The sequence below is a fragment of the Manacus candei genome, unplaced genomic scaffold (genome assembly GCF_025592945.1).
Source record: "Manacus candei isolate 608988 ecotype Guabito, Panama unplaced genomic scaffold, ASM2559294v1 h1tg000072l, whole genome shotgun sequence".
Classification (NCBI taxonomy): Eukaryota; Metazoa; Chordata; class Aves; order Passeriformes; family Pipridae; genus Manacus; species Manacus candei.
In genome coordinates this window covers 2,348,937-2,375,753 of record NW_026138120.1, presented here as the reverse complement: position 1 = coordinate 2,375,753, position 26,817 = coordinate 2,348,937, and the positions used below count along the sequence as shown (strand labels likewise).

The 26,817-nt window shown below is 40.8% G+C and overlaps 1 protein-coding gene across 3 annotated transcripts in view; it reads left to right on the top strand.

The window, feature by feature from the left end:
* The first annotated feature begins 240 nt into the window (after positions 1–240).
* Positions 241–26,817, top strand: part of KAT2B (lysine acetyltransferase 2B) — a 40,300-nt gene continuing 13,723 nt past the window's right edge. For all 3 annotated transcript variants that reach the window (XR_007907840.1, XM_051808373.1, XM_051808372.1), the window contains exons 1-10: positions 241–471; positions 8,877–9,003; positions 13,845–13,990; positions 14,487–14,576; positions 16,320–16,501; positions 18,782–18,973; positions 21,344–21,450; positions 22,130–22,255; positions 23,632–23,768; positions 25,110–25,318. Coding sequence is in view for 2 of the 3 variants with exons in the window: in XM_051808373.1 (XP_051664333.1) it covers positions 256–471; positions 8,877–9,003; positions 13,845–13,990; positions 14,487–14,576; positions 16,320–16,501; positions 18,782–18,973; positions 21,344–21,450; positions 22,130–22,255; positions 23,632–23,768; positions 25,110–25,318 (1,532 nt within the window). In the remaining variant the exon portion in view is untranslated. The remainder of the gene's footprint in view (positions 472–8,876; positions 9,004–13,844; positions 13,991–14,486; positions 14,577–16,319; positions 16,502–18,781; positions 18,974–21,343; positions 21,451–22,129; positions 22,256–23,631; positions 23,769–25,109; positions 25,319–26,817) is intronic.

Sequence of the window (26,817 nt, the reverse complement as noted above, 5' to 3'; positions counted from 1 at the left end):
GCGCCGCCCGCCCCGCGCAGCCCCCGCGCAGGGAGGCGGGCGCGCCCTTGCGGTGCGCAGCGGCGGGAGGCGAGCGCCGGCCCCCCCGCCACCGCCGCCGGCGGGGCAGGAGCCGCCCGCGGAGCGGCGGGTCCCTCCTCCTGCCCCCCCCGGGGAGCAGCCGGCGGCGGCGGAGCGGCGAAGGGGAGGGTCTAAGGCCGGTCGCCCCGCACCGCGCCGGCTGGCCGGACGGGCGGCTGCCGCCGCGCCGCGGGTATGGCGGAGCCTGGCGGCGCCGGGGCCGGGGCGGCGGGCGGGCCGCAGCAGGGCTCCCCGGCCGCCGCGGCGGTGACCGCCGGGGGGCCGGTCCGCGGCGCCGCCGAGAGCTCCGGGGGGCCCGGCTCGGCGCGCACCGCGGGGAAGAAGGCGCAGCTGCGCGCCGCGCCGCGGGCCAAAAAGCTGGAGAAGCTGGGCGTCTACTCCGCCTGCAAGGTACCCGGCCGGGCGGCCACGGGCGCCCACCCGCCCACGGAGGGTGGGGATTGACGGGAGAGGAAGGAGGGAGGTGGCGGGGAAGGGCCGTGCCCCGCCGCGCCGGGCGCGGGAGGCGGCCCCGCTGCCGCCCGGCGCTGCCCGCGGAAGTGGCGGCTCTGGCGGTGCCGGCGGATCCTTCTCCCCCTGGAGCTTTCCGGCTGGCGGTGGCAAAAACAAAACACACGCGCACTCGACGCGGGTACTGCCAACTCCCTGCTGCCCGTCTGTCTGTCTGCCTGTCCCTCCCTCCGTCTGTCCGTCCTTCCGAGGGAGGCGGTGGCGGGCGGGGCAGCCCCCGGGCCGGCGGTAAGCGCGGAGTTAATTAACAGGGCTGCCGCAGCACCCGCCCGTAAACACCTCGGCGGGGAGCGGGGACCGGGGACATACCCGGGGCGGGCGGCCCCGGGCGGGGGCTGCTGTGGCCCCGCATCGCAGAGCTGTTGACCCCGCCGGAGCCGCTGCCCCGATCCGAGAATGGCACCATCGCCACCGCTCTGGAAGAGGAGCCATGGGGCGCGGCCTCCGCGCTTGGGAAAGTTGTGTCCCTGGCGGTCACGTAGCGCCGGGCCGGTGCCCGGTGTGTGGTGAGCGAGCTCCCCCGGCCACCCTCACCCTGCCCTAGTGGGGGTCTCTTCGCCGTTGTCTGTCCGGCACTCGTATTCAGGAGAGCTGCCCTGGGTTTCCCTCCACAAGCACTTTATGTCCACCTGCGATTTTTCTCTTGGTGAGAGAAACAGGACTCGCCTGTTTATTGTAGAGCGCGGTGAGAGCTGTCGCTCCCGCCTCCGGAGCTCAGTGACCGCGGGCATTGTCGCCTGTGCGCACGTGCGGGGTGCAGGAGAGGACCAGGGAGCTCAGGACACGGACTGCACTGCTGCTGTCAGGGCAATTCCTGGATGCACAGGAGTGCTGACATGTTGAGATTGGCAGTGCTGATGTCAAATCCTCTAGTAATGCTTTCAGAGTTGAAGAATAGCTGTTTGTGAGAAATGTGCGTCTTATTTTCTCTCTTCCGCATGCAGATGTTAAGTGAAAGGCCAAACTAAATGCTAACATACAAGAGGAAACATCACTGTATGGCTCTGTAGTCCTGTGGTGGTGTGAGGAGCTTTAACTGTATGCTGAAGGCATGCCACAATGCTGTCCTCGGAGGGCAAATTACACATATTGCAGTTACTTAGCTGTTTCCAAATGTGCAGCCACCTACGCTTCAGCTTTGGCACATAGCTGGGACATTGCAAGATTACACTGGTGTCAGCAGTTTGTGTACTTGAACCTTGTGGCCCTCATTGCAGACTGGGTGCCATGAATTGAAGCTTTCCCAGTGTTGAGTCTCCTTTGCACCCCTATATTTTAATGTTACTAAGACTTGCTGTTAAACGTAGCTGGTTGTGGAGTGGGTAAATTTTTCATGGACTGCTAGAGAAATGAGTGTGTGCTTGAATTGCTTTTTTCTTCCTTGATTGGTGCATTTTTTCTTCCTCTGATGTGTCTCCAGATGATGTTTTTGAGGATTAAAGCTTTCTCCTATAGTGCTTTGCCCCACAGAGGTGGCTGTGCTATAAGGAAGTGCAGGCAGCCTTGTCTCTTCCCAAACCCTTTGCTTTTTTGGGGACTCACTGGCCTCACATATGTGCTGTCACAGTGCCTTGTTGTCAGGGACACATACCATTTCAGATGGGAGGAGGGCACGCTGTGGCCTGCTGTCAGCCCCTCTTTTCCTCTCACAGGACTCTGGTGCTGGAGTGCAGATTGGGGACCACTTGTATTGTCAGTCTTCTGCTGGGGTGTCCTTGCTGGCCCTCATCCACGACATGTCCTGGATGCATGTCCCATTGGCATTCCAGTGATGAATGGAACAGGACCCATGTCTGGGAGCACACCAGGGCCTCTTCCTCTTGCTAGGATGTAGGCACAGCGCCAGCACTAAACACTGTTTTGTATTAAGATTAGAATGCAAACTCTACCTTTGGTATTTGACTTCTCTTCAGTAATTCAGTGGCAGGCACCTTGCTTTCAGGTCTCATAACAGAAACAGGTGGGCAGACGGGAAGCTCCCTGTAAACTAACCACACAGTTTCTCCTATGGGATAAAGGGGGAAGGATGCAGCAGGATGGAAGAATGTTTTATTTTCCTTCTGGAAGACCTGGCAGGTGCTCCAGAATGACATTTATTGGCTTGTAACATTAGTGGTTTACCAGAAACTGTAGCAGTGCAGAGTGTAACTTTGAACTTTTTCTTACTTTGAGTTGCAACTTCTCTTCCATTTGTTTTGTGTTTCTGTGCGTGAATGCAGGCCAGTTAAGAGAAGGCAAAGACTTATGCCATCTCCACTGGGGATGTCTGTGTTCATTCAAGTAGTGACCATATTGGATCTTGTACAAGTTGGAGTGCTAAAATATGTAATGGCGTCCTTAGTGTCAGTCACCTTCTTCCACATAAATTTCATTGCAAGATTCAGCATGCAGAATTTATTAGGAGCCTAATTTCAGAGATGTTGAGAGTAACAGAGGCAAGGAGCATCTGTTTACTGGGGATGAAGGTGGAGAGGTCAGTGACCATGCAGAGGGTGAGTCTCACTGGTGATAGCAGAAAGATCGAACAGAAGAGAGTGAAAGGCACTTCTCTGGAGTAGGGTGCTTGGTCCCCAAGTGAGGGACCTCCTTCTTCAAGAGGGGTCCTTTTACAAGCTACTCCTTTTCTTCATAGGAAACATGGACAAAGCCTGCTGGGAAAGACATGTTCAGCATGCATGTATCCTGAGCAGAACGAGACTGAAGTTTGCGCAGCTGTTACCAAGGCTAGACAAATGGGGGTTTGCTTCTTTTTCTTGATAAAAGAACTGCAGAAGAGAGTTGTAGGTGTTGGGCTGCTCCACTTGACTTGTTCCCCTGTGACAGAAAGTCTGGATGGAAGTGACAGGACAGGTTCTTTTGAGTAGAAAAAACCTTCTTAAAAGGCCCAGGTTTCAAGGAGGAGGGTGGCATTCTAAACAAGATATTAGAAGTTGGCACAGTTTTCTTGACTTTTGGGGGTACACAGTAGCACTGTGTGCTGTGAGGGATTTCGTATTTGGCACTTGCAATATCTGTGCACGTATGAATGGCTGCATACATCATTTTGTTTTTGTTCAGTGTGAAATTGAGCATTAGGCATGCGAACTTGCAGCACTTTATATAAAAGCAGCACTGTGTGACTTACACACGTACATATATTTAATGAAGATGTCGAAAGTAAACTCCTCTGCAGTTTTTTTTCCCTATTGGTTTACAGTATGTGAAAATACAACTCTCTCTTCAGTCTCCCTGGGAGTTTTTTTTACAAACAAGGTGAAATATGTACTATTTTAGTACACTAAGTTTTCTGTAAAGTTGTTTATTTCTCATTTTATGTATCTTACGGTAATGCCTGGGTGTTTATAAATATAATTATAACCCAGTAGCCTAAGGCATTTGCACAAGTAACAGGTAATAATACCTCCTTGAAGAAAGACTTTGTGCTTTAGATAAACAAAGTACACAGAGTGAGAAGGGTTGTGATGAGATGACATGGCCAAAGACCTGCAGCAGGTGAGCCACAGATCTGAGTAAACTCTGGGTCCCAGGCTCCAGACCATCTGCTGACCCTTGCTAGAAGCACTTCTTCCCCCTTATAATCCTTGAGTGACCTCTATGGAATTTTCCCACACATGAGTTCATAAGGTAAACTTGTACCACCTTTTCATAAGGATTTTTACAAGGCAGATTAAGATGAGGCAGACTTGACCATGTTACTGCTGGGCTCTGTATAGAGCTCCTTGAAGCTCAGCTTGAAATGTGTATTTAGATTATTTTCTGCACAAGTGTATAGGAGACATACGAGACATCTAAAACTTTCTTGTAATCATTTTTGTATTGGGGCAGATCTGTTTTACAGTGTCTTACAGGCCCAATTAAAGCATCTTCCATTAAATTAAATAGGAAATTTACCATTAACTTTACAAGGTAGAAACAGGGTGTCTATTATTAATAAAAGCTTTATATGGTAGCCTAATTTTCTTCTCTAAGTAAAACTGGAAAATACATGGAATGAAATAATTGGATTGATCAGTAAATGAACAGCATGTCCTTAGAGCTGCCCATTGAACTGATTTTTTTGTATTTTTAAAGATAAATGGGTCAGCTAATTTCCTGATATGTATGAGTGGCTCTCCAAGCAGTGTCTAGCTGTCTGGTTGCTGGGTACTGGACGTTTGAGTGGGAAAAAAATGTATTTTAAATTCATCAATGTATTTGTTATCATTTGTGTGGAGTTCTTTGAAATCATCCATTTGAGCTTGTTGCTTGCAGGAAAAAGCTTATAGGGTGTTTTACATGGCTTTTGTGTTGGGAGGACGAGTATTTTTTCTAGAGTAATTATACTTGCTGGAAATAAAAAAGATCTGTAATGTTTTGTGTGTATAATGTGTTGAGTCTGCTTTGCATCTCAGTTACCAAGCAGGACAACCTGTATGATTTTGAGTTGGAAAGAAAAGTCCAATACAACAGCTATTTGAAACTCAGTCTTAAAACTGTTGGGTATTTTACTTTATAATTAAGTTAGCTTGAAGTTTCCATGTTCTTAGGCTCATTTCACTGTCTGAAAAGGGGAGGAATGTTTAAGTCCATAAGTTACTGTAACATTCTTCATTTATTCTTTATTATTTGGACACCTGGAATCCACTTAAAAGGAAGTAAGATGTGCAATGTTGTAACATTCATGTGTTTCCTTTCTAAATGAAAATACTAGCAAGGCATGTAAAATGTGCTGTATTTTTTCACTGTCCATTTATATTCAGTGTATATCAATATATTCAGTATTCTAAAGGAAATGGTAACTTTAGTTTACCCAGTCCTGTAGATTTCCCTGCCTAGGGCTACTGGACAGTTTGATTTCCCGCCTTGTAACACTCAACTGAACATGGAAGGATTAAAAAAAAAAGCAAAAAAACCCCAAAACCAGATTGAAATTATAATTCATTTATATTTCAATTATATTACATTTGCAGTGCAAAATGTACATAATTTCTGCCCGTTTGTTTTTGTGGTTGGGGTTTTTTTTGGAGGGAGAGTGCAGGCAACAGTTGTGTAGTTGTTGTGTTTTATTATATTGCACTCACCCAATTTTATTAAAAACCACTAATGAGGGTGCAATGTTCATGATCCCTGGGCCTATAAAAATGACAGTCATTATGCTGAAGGCCTTGGTAAGGCAGAAGTCATCCCTAGCTTTCTCCAATGGATTTATTAAAGCTCTGCAAATGTCCCAGAAAAAAGGCTTTAAGGACTAGATATGCTAGTTCAAATGCTTTTTTCCTTCCTCTCCTCAAAACTGTTTTGATCTGGAATTGAGTTTTTGAGGAGGTGAAGTCATACTTTATTTTCTAATGAAAAGCAGATGAGTGACATTAAAAAAAAAGCAATAAAGGAAAAAGCTGAAGATAGTCAAAGAAAGGTCTGAATGAACAAAATGCTGTGGAGGATTTAAAACAACTCAGCAGTTTAAGCCATTGAGGAATGCACATTGCATATTCACTGCAAAATACTTGCACTGTCAACAGCTACAGTGAAAGCTAAGTTTTAAAGAGGACCTTTTTGGGTTCTGTTTCTCCTTGGTTAACAGAACATTTCTGTTCTGATTCTGGTGTTTCGTAGAGAGATTAAAAAAAACCAAACACCCTGGTGGTTGTTTGAGAGAGGTCTCTGAAATAATTTGAACAATACAAATTAACAGCTGCTGCAAAAAGATCTGGCGAGGAAATACCAACGAGGGCAGAAAAATTTGCCGTTGAACACGCTGTTTTTATTCTTCTGTGGGTGGGTTGATATTTATTTTTGGCAGTTTAACTAAGCTGTTATCACTATTCGTGTATCTGTTTGCAGCTTTGCTGCTAATTATTGTGTGACACTAAAGTTTGTGTAGTTACTCGCTGTTTATAGTTTTTTGCTTTGATAGTAAACATTGTTTGGTGAGTTTCTGTGAAATACTGCCTCCACTCAAAGAAAAAACTCTTAAAAAGCTTGTGCCTTGTTTGAGGACACGTTTCATTATGGCATGATTTAAGATAATTAATAATAAGCATTATATTATGTCATTAATTTAGAGTGTTAAACATTTGTCTGGACAGCTGCATGGGAAGGATCAACTCTTACTTCCCTAGAATAATATTCAATCATTTTTTGTTTGACAGCTCTTTCACAATTGTATCTTTTATTTTCTTTGGCAATAATCTCACTTTCAGACTTTTTTTTCTAGCAGTTTCTCTATCATTGTTTTCAATGCAAAAACTTTCATGGCAACGTGTCCTTTCCCACAAAACAAATGTGTAAAGTTTATTTGGCCTCAGTTTTGTCTAGCTTGAGGTGCTAATGGAAAATGGTGTTTCAAGTCATCTTGCAGATGTCCAAAGTTCTTGCACTAGGGCAATCTGTGGTACACAGGTATCGCTTAGTCACTGATCTCTCTAGTAATTAAATTTTAAGAGGTGCTGTAGGGCTGGATGACAAACAAAAGTAAAACTGGCTCAATGCCTGTGAAACTGTAAGAGATAAATAGCTAAATAAAATAGATAAATGCTAAAATAGCATTGGACTGCCTTCAGTTCTCTGCCAATCATATTAGTCATAGAAAACATGATGGGTGAAGTTTATGTTCTTTTTCTAAGTCTTTTCAGATTGCATTTTATGAGACTTAAAAAAACGTGTTCTATTCTTCCCCTCATTTCGTTCTGAAACCTTCCTGAATACATGGGGTGGCAGGTGGTCTGCACCCATACAGTGAGTTTGGAGAGCCAGGAGGCTCAAGCACTGCAGATTGTTCTTTTTTCAAGGGAAATATGTGGATGTGGTTTTGCTGGGCACTTACAGGTTAATTTCTGAGTCATCTTGGTGGCTCTGGCTGTTGAAAATGCCACTCATGGCCCTTGGTACCTGCCAGACTGCCCTGGGTGCAGGCAGAAGCCATGGCACTCAGGGCCAAGAGCCCAGCTGGATAAATGTTTAAGTGCTAGAGATGGTAAAAATATCGTGTGGTGCTCAGCAAACTGCAGGCAGCAGTTTTCTTGGTGCTCAGGTTGCTGAATATTAAAATTAGTTTAGAAGATCAATTTACCAGCCATCTACAAAACTGTCAGTGTTAGGAGCTGTCAAGCTGTGATCCCTTCTGCTTCTCCCGGGTGCTTCTTCCTTAGGTAGGGTGGGATTTGGAAACTTAATAGGAAAATGAAATAGATTCCTGAAATAGGTTGCATTAAATGTATGCAGAATCGCTTTTGAAAAATGACATGGGTGCTGGATATATTAACATCACAATTTTTCCTACTAAGATTGTTTCAGCCATAAATATTACGCAGCACTTGGCATACTTTCCTCACTGAGGTCTTGGCAGTGCAATTTCCTGAGTATCTTTTTACAACCCAGTGCACAGATATCTCTGAACAGTAGAAAAGCAACTTTCCTTCCAATTAGATCTTCAAATAGGAGCGTGAATGATGTACTTTGCCATCAAAATAAATAAATAAGATCTTTTGGATATGCAGAAGGAAATTCCCTCTTCTAAAGCTGTTCTTTGGATAACTGGAATCCGAGCTTTGAACTTCTGAGTGATTTGAGATATGATTACCAAAGTCACAACCTCTCCCTTCATGATCTTCCCTTTTAGCTGCAGTCTGTTGCTGATGTTTCACACTCAGTGAGTGTAAACAAACTTTCCAGGGAAAGCAGCAGGTTACAGTGGAAGTGTCTTTGACATCTTTTGCCTTTGTGGCCAAGCCTTACCTTGAACAGCATTCTCCAATAGTGCAGTTATTGTTTTGTTATTTCAGCATTGGTTAACCCTTGCTTGGGTTGTCATGGGCTTGGTTTCAGTTGCATGATTCCTTGTTGCCGGTGTAGCTGATGAGGCAGTGATTAATGTGTTTCCTGCTAGGTAACCTGTTTGTGTTTAAATCATTAAAACTGTCTCAGTGGCATATACCAGTCAATGTTTGAAAACTTCTTTCACTTGTGTGAGGGCTTTCTCTAAAGGAATTAGTCAGGGTTTGTGTGTGTACTCTGTTTACCATAACTGTGTTAATATCTCTGTTTGGGGTACTATTCTGTTTCTGACTATTTCAAGGGCCAGTAATGTGGTCGATAAAAATGCAAACCCGGGCAAAACAACAGCAAAGCACCTCAAGTCCCCCTCCCCTCAACATCAATCCCCTTCCCCCCCAAAAAAGCGTCTTGTAATTAAAAAAAAACCAACAAACAACAACTTGTATTTCTTTTTATGTCTTTTGAAATAACACGCTATCAAGTTCCTGTGTTTTACAGTGTTGATCGATATCCCTTTGCTTTGATTTCAGGCTGAGGAATCCTGTAAATGCAATGGCTGGAAGAACCCCAACCCGCCTCCCACGCCACCCCGGGCCGAGCTGCAGCAGGCGGCTGTCAGCCTGGCTGAGCCCTGCCGCAGCTGCAGCCACACTCTGGGTAAGTGTCTCCCTTTCTCCTGCAGTCCGTGCACCCATGCCCCGAAATCTCTGCTTTGGCGAGATGAAAGTCAAGATGCCACGCCAAGACCTAGAAGTGGAGATTACGGTTAGATGTAAATGTCAATAACTTTGGTTAAATATGTTTAATATTTAAGAAGCATGTTTAACATAGAAATATCCTAAAATTAGTTTTGAATAAATTCAGCTATGGTAAAACTTCTAACAACACAGACATTCAAAGCTGTTAAAATGCAAAAGCACTGTTAAGCTACCCATTGCACTTTTAATATTTTGTGTTACATATGCATTAACCTCACATAGATTTATGTCAGCTGCCTTAGATACCACATGAATGACTCTTTGGTAAGCTGTATTAGGTTTCCTTATTTTAGCATTAAGTATAAAATATTCTTAAAAGCAGGTACTCCTACCTACCAAAAGAACTGTGCCTTTTCTGTGTCACACAAAATAATACCTAGGTTGTACATCTTAACATTGTCTAAGTTATGTGCAGACAGCTTGCATATCTTGGAAGCAACTGCTGAAAATCCGCTGTTAAATACTGTTGTGGTTTTGGGGATTTTGTTTTTCAGACAGAATAAATAACAATTTATTACCCACATAGCCTGAAAAATAGTGGTGAATTACTGTAGTAATTATTTTAAGAATTTATACTTATCCAGAATAAAAGCTGATGACTTTTTTTGTATTTATTGCAATCACAGGATAGTTCGAGTTTGAAGGGATGTTTTAAAGGTCCAACCCTCCTGCACTAAGCAGGTACAGCTACTAAAGCAGGTGCACCTTCCACTAGATCAGGTTGCTCAGAGCCCTGTCTGACCTGAACTTGAATGTTTCCAGGGAAGGGGCATCCACTACCTCTTTGGGCAACCTGTTCCAATTTTCTACCACACTCATTGTAAAAAAACTTTTCTTATATCTAATCTAAACCTAGTCTCTTTCAGTTTAAAGCCATCACCCGTTGTCCTGCATGTCCTTATAAAAAGTCCCTGTCTCTCTTGTAGGCCCCTATAGGTGCTAGAAGGCTGCTCAGAGGTGTCTCTGGAACATTCTCTCCTCCATACTCCCAGCTCATAAGAGAGGTGCTCCACCCCTCTGATCACCTTCGTCACCCTCCTCTAGACTTGTTCCAACTGATACATGTCCTTTTTAGCAAATATCAAATAAAAATTGAGCTAAAATAAAATTCAGAACTAATTGAAAAGGAGCAGTTGCTATTTAATTGTTGTTGCTGTCCAAAACTTAGGACAGTGAAATAAGAAAAAGGAAATTTAAAACCTTCACAATAGATGATTTATTTTTTTAGTTTTGAAAAATAATCTTGCAGTTTGTATGGCATACTTTTTTTTTTAAGTTGGGGTTTGTTTCCATTTCTTCTCTATTCTTTTTATGCTCTCATTACATGCAATTTATTTCTAGGCTTTTCAGCAGTTCTTTCCTTTCCTGATACTCCCAATCTCTGGGTTTCCTTGCAGGAGATTAAGAAATGCATGGCATCCCAGAAAATTTAGTCACTTTAACCAAGTTAGTTCCAACTTTTCATCACATAGCTTCTCCGTGCTGCTTCTGTTTATGTGGTTGAGGTGGCTTGTGTTACCCATCCCTTTAATTCCTGGCCTTTGAAGAAAGAGCTTATTCTTTTATTTATTTTTTTTTTAATTTTCTTTTAAAGTAGCAAGATGTGCCTGTCAGTTCTCTGTTCTTCAGCAGAATTTGTGGATGTTATGTATTTGTGTAGAAAACTTCACTTTTCTAAAGGCTGAGGCCGGTTTTGGTCTTCACTCATTACCTAGGGAACAAGGGAAACCCAGTAGTGTAAAACCAGTAAAAGTACTTTATGGAAGAAACTGTATTTTTATTTACTGCTCTTTTTAGGAAAGTTAAAGTTTCTTATTCTTCTGACCGCAGCAAATGAGGAAGATGTTTCATTTGAAATAACTGAAATGAGTTGCTGTGTGCTTCCTCATACTACTGGCAAAAACATGTCTTCCAGTGGTGTTTTCCAAGATAATTTTCCTATTCATCTCCTCTAAATGAGTGTGTTCCTGCTGAACACCTTTGAAACCAAATTTACGACAAGGTGTGTAGGCTTCAGATTATCTGTGCTGAATTTTCTCCTCCTTGGAAAGCCTTTGACATAGCCATGTAGAAATTCCTGTACTGGTTAAAGTTGTACCTGATGTAAAATGTAGGATGTTCTTTTTTTTTTTTCCCTTTTTAAGATTTATTATTTTCTTTCAAAGGTAAGGTAATCCTAGATACTTGTCTTGCTTGAGATGTCTCTTTTTGGCAGTGTGGTTTGATCTTCAAGCCAGTGCAGGTTTTAGTGCATAAATCTATTTAATGGTGTGTATTAATTTTTAGTCTACTTACCTACAACTTGTATTCATCTCTTTGGTGCTCAGCCCCACAACTTGGCTCAATATGGTTGTTCTAATGAATATTTCTTTTATTTGGGTGATATGTTGCTGTGAAGTGGTAACTGAATTGGGTGCTGGGAGAATTCACTTCCTGCCAGCCTCAAGACCAGGTGTTGTGTAGTTAGAGACTCTTTTTTATATTTGATTGTTTTTTCCTGTTACAGGGTTTATTTTTCTGTTGGTAAACATTTTCAGTCTTGAATCACTTTAAAAACTAGTTAATTAATATGCTAATACTTTGTATACACATTCAGCCCCTTTTTTTTCCCTAGCACTGCCTTCAGTTCCTGCTATGCACCTTCATGAGCATATTTGGGTATTTCTTGGTTTGTCTGTCCAATATACATTGCTAGTGTTTTTATGTACACACTGATTTTGAGACAGACTTTGGACACATTCCTCTTTTTTCACTGTTCCTAATTGCAGTACTTGCTTATTGAATTTGCAGGTCTTCGTATCAGTGCAGACCTTTGCTATTTCTACTTGTTTCCTCTGCATGCTGCAGCAATCTATACATGTGATATTTGAATTTTTTTTTCAGGCATGACAGCAGCTGAGGAAGGGTGTACCAGCTGGGCAGTGCATGTGACTGGGACTGTGTGACTCTAGTCAAGAGTAATGCAGTATTTGATATCAGTGTTCTAAAACTTTGATTTTAACAGAAGGTTTACTAATGGCCACAGAATTCGGGAATGGGCTGTGAACATCTGAAAAAACAATAGTTTGTTGGGCTGATGTACAAACACTGGTGTCTTTATGGGAAATGGTAACAGGTACTAAATACATGCTGTTAATACACTTATTGTACTTTTAAATTCACAGTAGGGGTAATAATTGTCTAGTTTAATAAAATGTTTAAACATGGCCACTAAGTAATCAAGGTTCAGTATTGTTATGGATACTGTATAGAAATGGCTTCCTGTGGTGATATTTTATTCATTTGTTAGTTGATGCAAAGTTTCTTTACAATGTTATCAGTTTCTAATGCAAAGCTCATCTAGGAGGCTAGTCATTACTTTTAAACATCGGGGCAGACAGCTTGGAATATTAACCCTTCATGCCTGTCTCAAGGACAGAAATTAAATCATTTTATTCTACCTAGAATGCTGAATATTTGTCCTTAAAGGAGGCTCATGATAGCCATCCTCCTAAGATACTGTATTATAAATGTTCACTTAAGTGGAAACAATTGCTGGTATCTTTTTCGTGTTCTGAGCTATGGTGTGCTTTTTACTTGAAGCTGAACAAATTTTTTGAATTTAAATGTTTTGGTGTCATACTAAACTTCTCAAAACAAACCATCTTTTTTGGGTGGCCAATAAATATGATCGTTTTCAAATCAGGTGTTATTTTTCCTCACTACCTCCCCAACTGAGGACTCAGATTTCTGATGAAAAGATACGATGTTAATCTTAAAAAGTAAATATTGATAAAATTCATTAAAATTCATTAAAATATAGAAATGCTAATGCCCAAAAAGAAATGCCCAAACTTTAAAGTTATTTTCCCTTTCTTTGTAACGTGTTTTGTTGTCCTTTCAGAGGAAAGGATATGCATACCATGTACATTGGCCAAGAGTCACCGAAGATCTTGTTGCTTTTTGTAATGCAAATATCTTCTTTCTGGGAATTGACCTCTTGTTTTACATTGCCTTCTCTCTTCCTGGGGCCAGTTGTTCAAACCAGCTTGAACTGAATGCCCTGTTTTACATGTAGAAACCTCAAGCTTTTGAAAATTACAGATGAGGAGCTGTATTTACCTTTGGAGATGATAAAAGGGAGTTTGTCACTTAGAAATTACAATAAATGTAAAGATACTCTTTTGTAAACTTCCAAACAAATGAGCAGCTAAAGTCTGCAAAGTCTCTGTTAATGTATTGTGCACAAAGCATAGTTTAATCTTACATCATATGAAAGTAAGAGACTTAGCCAATAATTTTGTTTTCCAGGCTGATTTTCAGCACTGATTTTTTTTTTTTTTACTTTTCACAAAGTGTCGTGCTACTTGCACCTGGATTACCTAATTTATGGGAATTATGGATTTATTTTCTTTAGTCAAGAAACCTTGTCTCAAAGGGACAAAAATGTATGTAGTTATATAGTGCAACATATTAATAAAAGCAGGACTTGTGTGGTCAGCTTTAAGTGTTAACAGATGATATCATTCCAAGCAGCCATCATTCCTCTGCTGTGGAAATTACCACCACTGGACAGCCTTTACAAATTGCTTCGATGTGATACATGTTTCAGTTACCTCTGATAAGATGTTCTGTTTAAATAGGTTATTACAGGATCAGTGCCTTTATGGTTATGGCTTTGTTAAAGATCTCCTGGGGAATCCTTGTGTTATTGGTTCTCTCAGTAGGCTCTTAATAAGTTTGAGTTTTTATTTTGTTTAGCTGCTCATGTTTCTCACCTGGAGAATGTGTCTGAAGAAGAAATGAATAGGCTTCTGGGCATTGTATTGGATGTGGAGTATCTGTTCACCTGTGTCCACAAAGAAGAAGATGCAGACACCAAGCAAGTTTATTTCTACCTGTTCAAAGTAAGCTGAACTTGTGAAGTGTCTTCTTGGATTTTTCATTCTCCCACACATAAGCCAATTTCACTCATGCATGGATTGACTTTATCTGATGGGACGTTTTTTCACTAGGGTGAGGCTCTACTGAGTAGATCAGTGTGGGCTGGACATTCTGGTACTTGAAGTGTATTGATTCTTATTCCAAAAGTCATCCAGATGATAGAGGAACTGACCCTGAGTCCCATCTATAAACTGCACAACTTTACTTACATAAAATAAAGTCAGTTAATATCAAAGCTAACTTAGCTGCCTACATTTCCTCAGAGAAACCTCTTGTATGCATTTCAAAGAAGGCGAATTAACAGTGAAGTTTAGTAATCACAAATTCAGATGACTAAACAAGCAGATATATAGCCAAGAGATTTACAACACTGCTCGCAGTGTTTTGCACTTGTGACTTCCATTGACTCTGTGTATGCAAATATACTAATTTTAAAAAAAATCTCTATGTTTCAAACAGCTTTTGAGGAAGTGCATTTTACAAATGGGAAAACCTGTAGTAGAAGGATCTTTGGAAAGTCCTCCATTTGAGAAACCTAGCATTGAACAGGTAAAGAGTCAAGATGTGGGTTTGGTTTGTGTGGTGGTCTTTATTTTTTGTTTTTGGGGTTGTTCTGTTTTTATTTGTTTGATTTTTAATTTTTTATTTACTTTTTATTATTTGGTGAGGGGTTGGGAGTGTGGGGATTTTTTTGTTGGATTTTTCTTTTTTTTTGGTAAATGTATGCACTGGTTTTGAAAACAGGGCAATTTAGGCACTTTGCAGAAGTTTCTATGTATTGCTTAGGACAAATGGGGGACTATAGGAGACTTCTGCTGATTCTCCTTTAGTATTGGCACAATAGTTACATTATTTGACTTCTCTCATCATTCATCTTATGCTTTAATGAAACTGACTTTTTTGTGAGTTCAGAAAATTAGCTTGAAATGCTACTTTTATGTGGGCACTTCTAATCTTTCTTTGTTTCAAGTGATGAAAAATGCTGTTGAAGTTTTGAAATCCAATATTAAAATGACACTTGCCTTCTGTAAATCAAGGAAAATGTTGCAATCCAATTCAGTGAGATCATAGCCTTCTCTTTCAAAGGGTACACAACAAATGAGCAAAGCCAAAACCAAAGAATAACTGAGGCTTTTGTAACTCACGATGGATAAAGAACATATGACAAATTCAGTTTTTCATGAAGTGAGCTCCCAAGAATGCACTTTTGGCAGACAAGTGGGCCCATTAGCTCCAGTGAGACTATGCAGTGGCTCACATACCTTGCTGAAATGGGAGCTCAATGTTTTCCCATCAGTGAATGAATGGATGCTCTATTCTTAAACAGGGTATTTTAAATGTGAGGACTGTTACCTGTAGTAATTATTTCTTGCAACCGTCACTTCTTATAATTTAGAAAATCAAACCACTTTATTGCTGAATTTCTGAGAAGTCTTCACCTGAAGTTCTCCTTTAGTTTGAATATAAACAAAAAATGAGGGTATGTAATCTCCATATACTCTTAGTCCTTAAAATACACTATTAAAAAGGTGTATATAATAAAAATTATGCAATATAATTTTTTGTCACCTTCTTTTTACTGTTTGCTCAATTTGCCTAAGAAAATAAAGCATAGAGATAAAAGAGTAATTCTTCTTACAGTTTATTTGAAATAATTTTTGCTTTAAAATAGACCAGTATTTTCCATTCTGTTTTTAGCAGCTCAGCAACTCAATCAAACAAAATTATTTGCTAAGCATAGGTGTTATAATTGATTTATAATAAATATATATTGCAACACTTTTAGTCAAATATTTTAACTATATTCAGTAGATTTTTCTTTAAAGTGGACAGTATCCAAAGTGCAATGAGGAGATATGCTTCTGAAGTAGTGTCACTTCTTGAAGAAGTAATATGATGTGTAGAGACAAAGTTAAGTAGAAGTCCACAAGCCCTACTCTACTGAAAAGTAGGTACTTGATTTATGGAGCATATAGAAGAAAGCCTACCAGAACTTTCTCTGTTCCCTCACTTTGAGAAACAAGGAAAAATAAAGAATTTTCTTTTCTACCTTTACATCAGCTGCTGGAGATGGATTACATAAAAATACCTGTATGTACCTGCTCCTGTGTGCACAGGAACCAGCCTGTGGCAGCTACATAAGTAGCTGAGCAAGGAGTTCATGGTCTCTAATATTTTTCTTTCCCATGTAATGCAAGTTCAGGGTTAATAAACATAAAGTGAGGAATATTTGAGGATTCTCCTACAAAAATTATGGCTAAATACTTAAACAGGATTTTCTTCCTTCTTAAGGGTGTGAATAATTTTGTGCAGTACAAATTTAGCCACTTACCCTCGAAGGAAAGACAAACCATAGTGGAACTGGCTAAAATGTTTCTGAACCGCATTAACTACTGGCACCTGGAGACACCTTCTCAGCGAAGACTGCGATCACCCAATGACGATATTGCGGGCTATAAAGTGAATTATACCAGGTAACACCGCTTTTGCTTGTTACAAGTCTTCCTCACAACATGTACAACTTTCAGGAATATACCAGTTGTTTTGTGCCATGGATGTACCTTGTGAGTATTTTGCAGTCGTGGAGTTTACATGAAAACCTGGGGATTTTAATGAGAGTACATCTGTTTCACATGCAGCCTTGCGTTTTGAGAGGTGTGCAACAGGGAGTAGAGGCAACAGGGAGTAGAGGCTGTGAACATCTGTATCTAACAATGGTTTTGCTTGTTCTGTGTTTGCAAAGTGCTCTTGGTCTTCATAAGCTGTGAGCCGTATCTAAGATCCCTATTTGTTATTCAGCTTAAAAAAGAAAAAGAAGATAACATTAAGCATTGTAAAGCATCACTGTTTGAAACCAAATCACAGAGGAGTTGAAAAATCAAAATAATTTTGCAAGTGCTTGAATGCTGACTGGGGAGTAGATATTATTCGGTTCCTTAAAATGGTAGTTCTTGTTATGACCTTTTAATACATTGTTAGAATTCAAAGGAATAACTTAGTCACTGGGGGAAGAAGAGCTAGAATAAAAAGCAGTGTCTCTTTTAAGTTTCTTTTTCTCACAACGGTAGTACACTGCCTTTTTTAGTTAGCATAGTCACAGCAGCTAAGTGCAGGCAGCAGTTAGCTAACCTCTGTCAGCACCCTGGTTACCAGGAACTGCTGGGGACTTTTCGTGGCTGAGGATGAGCAACACCTTCTGACTGCTTTCCTGATGGCCTTTCCTCTGACACAGGTCAGCTTCATGAAGGTGAACAGCAAACCCTGGTGTGAGTTGAGGCTGTGGCTAGTGATACAGCAGACTGTGCTGTGTCTGTACCTGACTGGGATGCTCTCATGACTTGTCACCTTAAATAACTGCCTGGCATAAAGGACAGTTATAATCCATGAGGCTCCTAAGACCATGTTTGATGGGTGTTTGACCTCTATTTGTTTGTGATAACAGATATCAACCAGAGTTCGTAGGAGCTAACTTTTATTGGGAAACAATAGCTAATTGGCTCTGGTCAGTGGCTTTTGTTGTTAATAATTTTGTCACTTGTCATTTCTCAAACCCACCTGCCCACAGTCCCTAAGGTTCCCTCTGACCCAAAGTGCCATCTCTTCCCATCGGATCTAACCTGTCACTGTAAGCTTCTTCCCTCTGTGCTGCTTGAAGCATTGCTCGGGGTGCTGCTGTGCACCACGGGCATACCTCCTGAATTTTTGCAGTCACCGACTTCACTGGAAAACCTGAGGATCCAAATGAAACCATATCAGAATTTCACATGCATCCTTGTGTTTTGAGAGATGTTCTTTATCAACCAAGAGCAGGGAGTAGAGGTCTGTTAACAACTCTGTCTCACAACTCTTTTGCAACTCATGTTTGCAAAGATTAAGGAACAAGAGTTTGGGAGACCATTTTGAGACAGGCTGTACTTTGGGTCTGGGTGAGGATCCATGTAGGATCCAACACAGTCTGTTTGCATCCAGTTCTTAACATTTTCTTGTAATTGCTGGAGCTTTCATCATGGTTGTGATCTGAGTCTGCTACAGCACCAGATACCAATGACTGTTCACTTATACACAGATATTGAAGACTCATTTGTAAGATTAACAGATTTTGTGACCTACATAGGCAGTGTACTCCTGAATTATCTCTTCAGTACCATGGTCCCTTTTCCAAGAAGAGAAACGTGACATGCTATAATTTTCGTATGTACTTCTTAATGCAAAACTCATTATGGAGGGAGATACTGGTAATGAAAGAGTAACAAGTCAGGGTGTGATGGGAAGAAGAAAACTGGTGGGAAACCCAGACAGAAGTCCAGTCAGTTTAGCGTGCAGCTAGTTAAAAGTGTCACCCCTTTTGCCTCTGTGTGGAGAAACATAGAAGTTTTAAGAGGGGAAAACAGACCATACTAAGGGTCTTTGGAATCAGAGGCAGGGGATGTGGGAGGCTGAATGAATAAGCTGTGGAGAGAATCCCTGACATCAACATGAATTTTCTGTAATGTATGATTATTTTCTGGAACAAGAACACTTTGTAGAAACTAGACTGCAGAGAAAAAGAATATATGGAGACTTAAAACTACTTTTCTGTCATTTCTTTAAAATACTGAGCAATATACATACTGCTTAATTCTGTCCAGCCATGTTGTAGAACTGATTTATACAGTCATATAGCTCTCAGCTGAGTTATAAATGATGTAGATAGTGGTTTTATTGCACTAAGTCTTATATTAGATGGTGATAATTATCTTTTTTCCTTTTTACAGGTGGCTTTGTTATTGCAATGTCCCTCAGTTCTGTGACAGCCTACCTAGGTATGAAACCACCCAGGTTTTTGGTAGGACCTTGCTTCGCTCTGTTTTCACCGTAATGAGGCGGCAACTGCTGGAGCAGGCCAGGCAAGAGAAAGACAAGCTTCCTCAAGAAAAACGAACACTAATCCTCACTCATTTTCCAAAGTAAGGGGTCACAGCATGCCTGCATTCAAAGTTAACCATAACTTTGTTGTGGAAAGCAGAAAATTACCTGCGGTTTAAAACAATTTCTCTTTTTGTTCAGTTACAAGTAGATACTGCAGCTTTATTTACTGCCATAGCTTGAACTAGTGTATTTTATGTACAGAAACCTCTTGCTTTGCTTTGGGTACTTTAGGGTTTACTTTATGAAAAGGAGTGTTCATCTTGCTGGTGGATTGTGCTTTTTGGCTATTAAGCAGGTATTACTGGTCAATTACTTTCTTTTTCCGTAGTCTTTGGAAACAATGTAGGTCCAGATCTCCAAAAACACATGCTCACTTCTGCTTTAGTGATGGAGCAGTAAAAAAGAGAGTGTTGTACAGGAGTTTATAAACACCTAAGAACTTCAGTTTAGTTCAACATTGTAATAGGGAACAAAGGAGTCACCCCATGCCCAGAAGAGATGGGTTTATTTGACAAAGAAGAGAGGAGTCAGTGCAAAACTGCACCAGTGAATCCTAAACTCATAAATTTTGTATTGACTACCTGTTCTGCTACTGGAATGTTGACAACTCTCTGTCACAATTAAGCAACAATAATTACACATTGGGGAATGTGGGAGAATGACTTATCTCAAAACATGCTCAACATTGACAGTCCTTAATTTCAAACGTTTTACTGGTGATCCTTGAAAAACCTGTCCCTCCTAAGAACAAATAAACTGAACCTCGGGAGACCTGGTGGCACTGATGCTATGCAAGCTACTGTGTTGGGCTGCAAGTTGGCTTAGTGCTCAACATGAGCTTTCCAAAGCTGAGTAGAGCCAGGATTTGTTGCTTCTACTGTTATTAATAGCATATTTTACCGCTTTGAAAGACGTACACTGTCTCTGGGGTAGACTGTTATGGATACAGGGTTTGTATGTATCTTGGAAAAGGATCTTGACCTGGTCCTGAAATAGGTATAAAGAAGGATTTAACATGACACTGATGCAAGGAGTAGATTTGTGGAGGATGTAGGTGTGCATATGCCCCTGTTTTCAGTGCCTTTTACACCCTTTTACAGCAATTCGAAAAGCATTATTATTCACTGCAGTTCCTTTTGATATTCTACTGGGGAAAAAAAGAAAGACAAGCACTGTTTGCAGATGATCTGTGAGATATATGAATAACATTTTAAATCTTTTATGGGCTGTACTTGTGTGAAGCTTTTTTCTCTCTGCTGGCATTATGCTGAGTGAACCCTACAGAGATGCTGATTCTCAGAGCATGGAGCCTGGCATTGGCACAGGCTCCCATCTGCCCCAGACTCTCCTTTCTGGCCAAAGGAAGCACCCACTAGTTATGTCTGTGTACCTAGGAGTTAGTCACTAACAGGGCTGAAGGCAGAGCCTCTGTACTGCCTATAAATGTAGCTTTGGCTAAAGTTTAATTTGTCCTTCTACTCTGTCACAGATGGTCGGTCAGGTCACTGTTACAAACCTTTTTAGCCATTATCAGCTGTATAATCAGCAGCAAACACAGCTCATTGCCTAGATATAGCTGTTCTGTATATACAATACAAGAGCCCAACTTGATCCTGAAAATCCTTATCCTGTTCAAGAAAGTCTTACTCAACAGTCCTTTTGATTTCAGCTAATTTCTATACATGTAGATGACTCTAGGGAGTAAAAATGTGCCATGTCAACTTCTGCTCTGAAAACTCCTTTTGTGGAACATAGAATAAGCAGCTGTCTTGCTTCTGAGTGGGAATTGATGTATCCCGAGAAGGCAAGTGTGCTGGATTATCTGACCTGTGGAATTTCTCCCATGTAGTAATGCCAAGAGACGTTTAAAATCGTGCAGTTTCTGTAACTGTACCAAAATAAGGTTAAAAATACTGTTATGCAAGCACAAACATGCAATTGAGTGTTAAAATAGGACACTTAAAGGATTGAAAATATCTTCCTAAGAGCATTGTTAATAACTAACACTGGGATTTTATAAATCTGTAAGAGGCAGAAAGCAAGTACATCTGGAAAGCACTGGTTTATCCAAATATATTTTTTCATCACTGTATAACATTAGTCAGCTTATAACTTTCTTAGTGCGGTTTTGTTCTGTAAAAGTAGTTTGTAACTGCTTCTTTCTGCATTTACAAATTAGATAAATATTACTTATAATCAAAGATAAATTCTTGTAAGTGAAAGTACTCTACTGAATTAAGATACTTAATGTCTACTCTGGCTTGTGATTTTGTGTGTGTTCTTTTTTTTGAAAGAATTGGCCATTTACTGACTCAGTAAATATTTTTAATTTAAAAGTGTTGCAAGTTCTTTTTTTGAAAAAGAACCTGTTTTGATTGATCCTATATTTCACCTGGTTTTGTGCCTAGGTTTCTGTCTATGCTGGAAGAAGAAGTGTACAGCCAGAATTCTCCCATTTGGGATCAGGATTTCATGGTGTCTAGTTCCCGAACTGGCCAGCTAGGAATCCAGACAGGTAATTTGCATTTAGTGGTGAGTAACGCAAATGAAACTTGGATAATTTCAGATTAGTAGGGTTTCTTTTTTTTTTTTTTTCTAAGTGGGGGTGGGTGGGAGGGTTTTTTTTTTTGTTTGTCTCTTTCTTTTGTTTTGTGGGTTTTTTTCTTTTCTAATATTAGAGAGAGATATGTTAGTCAGTGGCCTTTTAAAATAATAGTTTCATCCTCTTAACTGGTGAAACAAGTCCTTTTATTGAGTGTGATTTATCCAGCCAGTCTTTGAATGCTGTTAAAGCGGACAGCTGAAGCTGAATGATGAGATTTTGCTTTTCAATAAACCCCTACAAAAAGCCCTTTCATGAAGTTAAATGCCAGCAGGCTTGGCAGGTATGTGAAGGAAGTTTGTTTTCTTAGCTTCTGCTCAGCACTGCAAAATAATAAAGCCTGATGTTTGCAATCTCTGTTATCCAGCAGTCCCTCATTAGATAGAAGTTAGGTTAGAAAAACACATTGAGATAAAGCTTTAATGTCTCTGCTTGCGAACTGGTGGCATTGCTCTGTTGCACAATGCTAATTGTTACTTTTCAAGTGAAGGTAGGTTTGAAGGTGGATCCAACTTTGTGACAGTCCTTCAGTCAGCACCATAATGGGTTCCATGTCCTGAATTTTTTGTGTTTATCTTTTATGTCATTGCAGTTATCAGTCCACCTCCTGTTGCAAGATCTGTTGCATACAGTACAAGTCCTTCATCACTGGAGCAACCCAACAGTGGGAATATGAGTCCAGCTTGCAAAGTTTCTTCTGCCCTTGACCCAAACTTAGGTAATGGGCACAGAGACTTGCTTTTTTTTTGGCTTCTATTGATATTACTGGTAGTTGCAGTGTATGGTAACCTTTGCCTTCACTCTGCAATAGCAAACCTGAGATGTTTTTGATGAAAGATGTGCACACATAGTTTTTCTCCAGTATGGTTAATGTTCAACTAGCAGAAGAGGCAACTGTATTTGGAAAAAGAAATTTGTTTAAATTAAATTAAAATGGGGAAAGGTCTGCTAGTGTCAGAGGTTTTTGAAAAAGACTTTACTTGGAATACATCTATTATACTGAAAAAAGGTTTAATTTAAATAATGACACAGTAGAAGGGACCATCACATTTGGTTTTTTATTCTTTCAAGCTACTGGAAGTGCCTACATTTGAGCAGTAAAGAAAAGCATAAACACATCAACAAGGTTAAATTTAAAACCTGAATGAGGTCAGGTAATAAAAAAAAAAAAGACTTGGAAGGAAAAAAGTTGGTGAATGCATAAATTCTCCTAATAAATCCTTTTTCAAACACCTCAGAATTAATGAGCCTGTCAAGAGAGTTTGTAGGTCAGAGAGATGATCCTAAGCTTATATAAAATGAGTCCTCAAAGAAGTGGCCTAAATTAATTCTTAGCCTCTGTTCACTCCAGAGGAATTCAAGGCATCTCCTGTCTGCAGCTTTCTTTAAGGCCATTTCTCAACTTGTCCCTCAGAACAGGGAATGAGTAGCATAATGAGTGGGGTAATCCTGATGTAGCAGCTGGCTCTATCTGCTACTGTACCTCTGTTAGTTCTTGGTGAACTTTTCTTTCATGAATTTTAACTAGTTGCTTTTGCTATAGTACATATTTCTCTGCAGTTAGTAGGGCGGTTAATAATTAACATGACATATTTTGATTTGGAAACTTTATATGGAATTTTTTAGTCAAATTTGTATGATGCATCAGAGGGTACATGCTGCTTGGTTTACAAAATAGGTGAAAGAAATATATAACGGATACTTAGTTTCCTTGAATCCTAAAATGGGGATTTCATGTTATGTGGAAATATGCACTACAATTTGTATATTGAGCACTGGCCTTCCAAGACAGCAGCACAGAGGTTCCATGAAGAGGATTTTGAATCAAATAGTTTCATGGAGGTATAGGAAAAGGAGAGGTACATTCATCCTGCTTCATGCTAATATTCCAGTGCAAAGCCAAAATCAAGCAGTGATAAGTATTGTTCAGATTTCATTTATTTCTCTTTCTCCCTTCCTATGGGGATTAAAGAAAAAAAAACCCAACCCCAAAACTTGCATACAAACTAAAAAATATAACAGAAGTGCTAGACTTCATAGTGCTAGTCTGTGACAGCTTGGTGGTTTCTAATTTGTCCTAGTTTTGTTTTATAGGGGAAAAGAGAAAAAATAATGAACCCTATTCTATGGAGGATTCCAAAAGACCAAGGGTTGTAGGAGATATTCCTATTGAGTTAATCAATGAAGTAATGTCAACAATTACAGATCCTGCAGCAATGCTTGGACCAGAGGTGAGAAATATATATATTTGGTGTTGAAAATGGTCTGTTTGTAAACAGTTTGTTTTTAGTAAATATTCCACTTGGATAGAGGATGATAAGCTGCAAGTCCTGTCAAGAAAAATAGACTTTGAAAGAGTATGATTAGGTGAAAAAAAATATTTGTGTGAAATACATCATTAACATGAAGAATAGTTCTACAATTTTTTAATGCAGTGTGTATGGCTAGCAAATAGACTTGGAAACTAGTGGTAGTAAAAAAGTAGACCCCGGGTTAAAATACCTTGCATTTTTATTACAGAACAGGTCCAGAGTATGCTTTTAATTGTTAATATAATAGATATAGCTCATAAGACAAGGTTAAATGGGGTTCAAATATTGCAGCAGAATGAAAGATCCAAAGTAAAACCTCTGGTTAAAACCACTAGCTAACTAGTGCAGAAACTGATCTAAACAGTTATTTGCTCTGTCTTCCCCAGTTGCTCTTTTCTCTGCTGAAACAGAAAAACAAACAGAATTGCGGAATTGTGCCATGGTACAGAATTGCAAACTTCTTTTTTTTTTCCTTGGCTGGCTTTTCCTCCTTCTGTTCCCTCTGCCAGGCTATGTTTTGCCAGCAGCTCGTTTGCCAAGGTTTAGCTAGAAACTGCTGAAGATTTGGAACCACCTACATTTCTTATTCAAACTGTGCACTGTGACTGATGGCTCTGCATACTGTAAATGCAGTGCCAGCCTGGCTGTTGAGGCTGGCAGTGACTAGAAACCCAGCAGCCAAACTTTTCTCTAAAAAGTAAACAGTATGTGCATGCAGAGATGTTTTGGCATCGTAAAATGATCTTGAAAAAATAAGTTAAATAAATGTTCTGTATTAATTTAATCTGTATTCAAGTATATGGATGCAATTGCTAGATGTAACAACAAATTCTGTAGGAATCAAAATGTTCTTTTTAGGCTCTTACAATAGTGGTAGAGATAGTGGAAAGCACCACTAAATGAAAATAACATGACTTTTCCTACACCAACATTAAAATGTGTGATTTCCGGTATGCATAGGCAGATCCACTACTCTTGCCCAAGCTGGCTAAGGCTAAAGAAAATATGACTTAGTGGCATAGGCAGGTGCTACCTAGCCTTTACCAATATAAGTTCAAATAGGCCTTTATACACTGTAATGTAGACTTATATCTGGCTTATTTGATGGTGACACTTATGCAAAGGTGCATTCCAAAGGCAATCATTGGTAACTCTGTTGGAAAAAAAGAGTGGGTTTTATTTGTTTGTTCATTAAGGCTGTTCTGTCAGAGGATGTGAAATCTCAAAAATTTAATTTTGTTCCTCTTTGGTGTGGTACAGACCAACTTCCTCTCAGCACACTCGGCCCGGGATGAGGCAGCAAGGCTGGAGGAGCGCAGGGGGGTGATTGAATTCCATGTGGTTGGCAATTCCCTGAACCAGAAGCCCAACAAGAAGATCATGATGTGGCTGGTTGGTTTGCAGAATGTGTTTTCCCATCAGCTGCCTCGAATGCCGAAGGAATACATCACACGCTTGGTCTTTGATCCGTGAGTATCCTTGGAGAGGTGTTTGGTGGGTGAGGCAGAGAGAGCCTGGTGCTCTTTGCAGGCAATGGTATAGGAAGGGGCCAGCAGAGGTGGCATGGAGGCAGCTCTGCTGGTGCTACACTTTTCTGTCTTTTCAAGACCTCACAGCTTCTGGTCAGCCTAGTTGGATTGTACCCAAATACTATCTTGATGGCTATATTAATGGCAAACAGTTTCTTTTTCATAAAATTGTGGTGGGTTGACCCTGGCTGGATGCCAGATGCCCACCAAACCAGCTCTGTCACTCCCCTCCTTAGCAGGACGGGGCAGGGAAAATACAACGAAAGGTTCTTGAGTAGAGATAAGGACAGGGAGAGATTACTTACTAGCTGATTACTGTCACAGGCAAAACAGACTCAGCTTGGGGAAATTAGTTAGTTTAATTTTTTACAAATCAGATCAGGGTAGGATAATGAGAAAATAATACCTAAATCTTAAAATACCTTCCCTCCAACCCTTCCTTCTTCCCAGGCTTAGTTTCATTCATGATTTTCTCTACCTCCGCCCCCAGGAAGTGCAGGGGGATAGGGAATGGGGGCTGCAGTCACTTCATCACACATTGTCTCTGCTGCTCCTTCTTCCACAGGCAGGACTCCTCACACACTTTCCCTGCTCCAGCATGGGCTCCTTCCCATGACAGACAGTCCTCCATGAACTTCTCGAACATGGGTCCTTCCCAGAGGCTGCAGTTCTTCATGAACTGCTGTAGCAGTTTCTCCTTCCATGGTGAAAACCATGGTGAGGCAGACTGTGCCCCTGCAGCCCATGGAGGAGCCGCATACTGGAGCATGTGGATGTCCAAAAGAAGGCTATGACCCTGTGGGAAGCCCACACTGGAGCAGGCTCCAGGCAGGTCCTGTAGCCCTGTGGAGAGAAGTGCCCACACTACAGCAGGTTTGATAACAGGACTTGTGACCCCATGGAAAGAGGATGCTAGGATGGTTTGTGAAGAGCTGTAACCTGGAGGAGGAAGCCCACACTGGAGCAGGGGAAGAACTCCTCTCCCTGAAGAGAAAGCAGCAACATAGACAACACATGATGAACTGACTGTTACCCCCATTCCCCGTGCCCCTGTGCCACTGGGCGGATGGAGTTGGAGGATTGGGAAAGAGGAGGGGTGGGGGGAAGACATTTTTAGAATTTGCTTTACTTCTCATTATCCTGCTCTGATTTTAATTGGTAATAAATTCAACTTATTCCCTGAAGTTGAGTCTGTTTGGCCTGTCATAGTAATTGGTGAGTGATCTCTCCCTGCCCTTATCTCAACTCATGAGCCTTTCATTATATTTTCTCTCCTCTGTGCAGTTTAGGGGAGTGATAGAGAGGCTTTGGTGGCCACCTGTCATCCAGCCAGGGTCAAACCACAACAGAAGCTCTAGCTACTACATTGCTGCTGTCATTCCACAACTAAAGAGCATTAAAATAAGTATAGGAAGAAGAATAATACATAAAATATATGT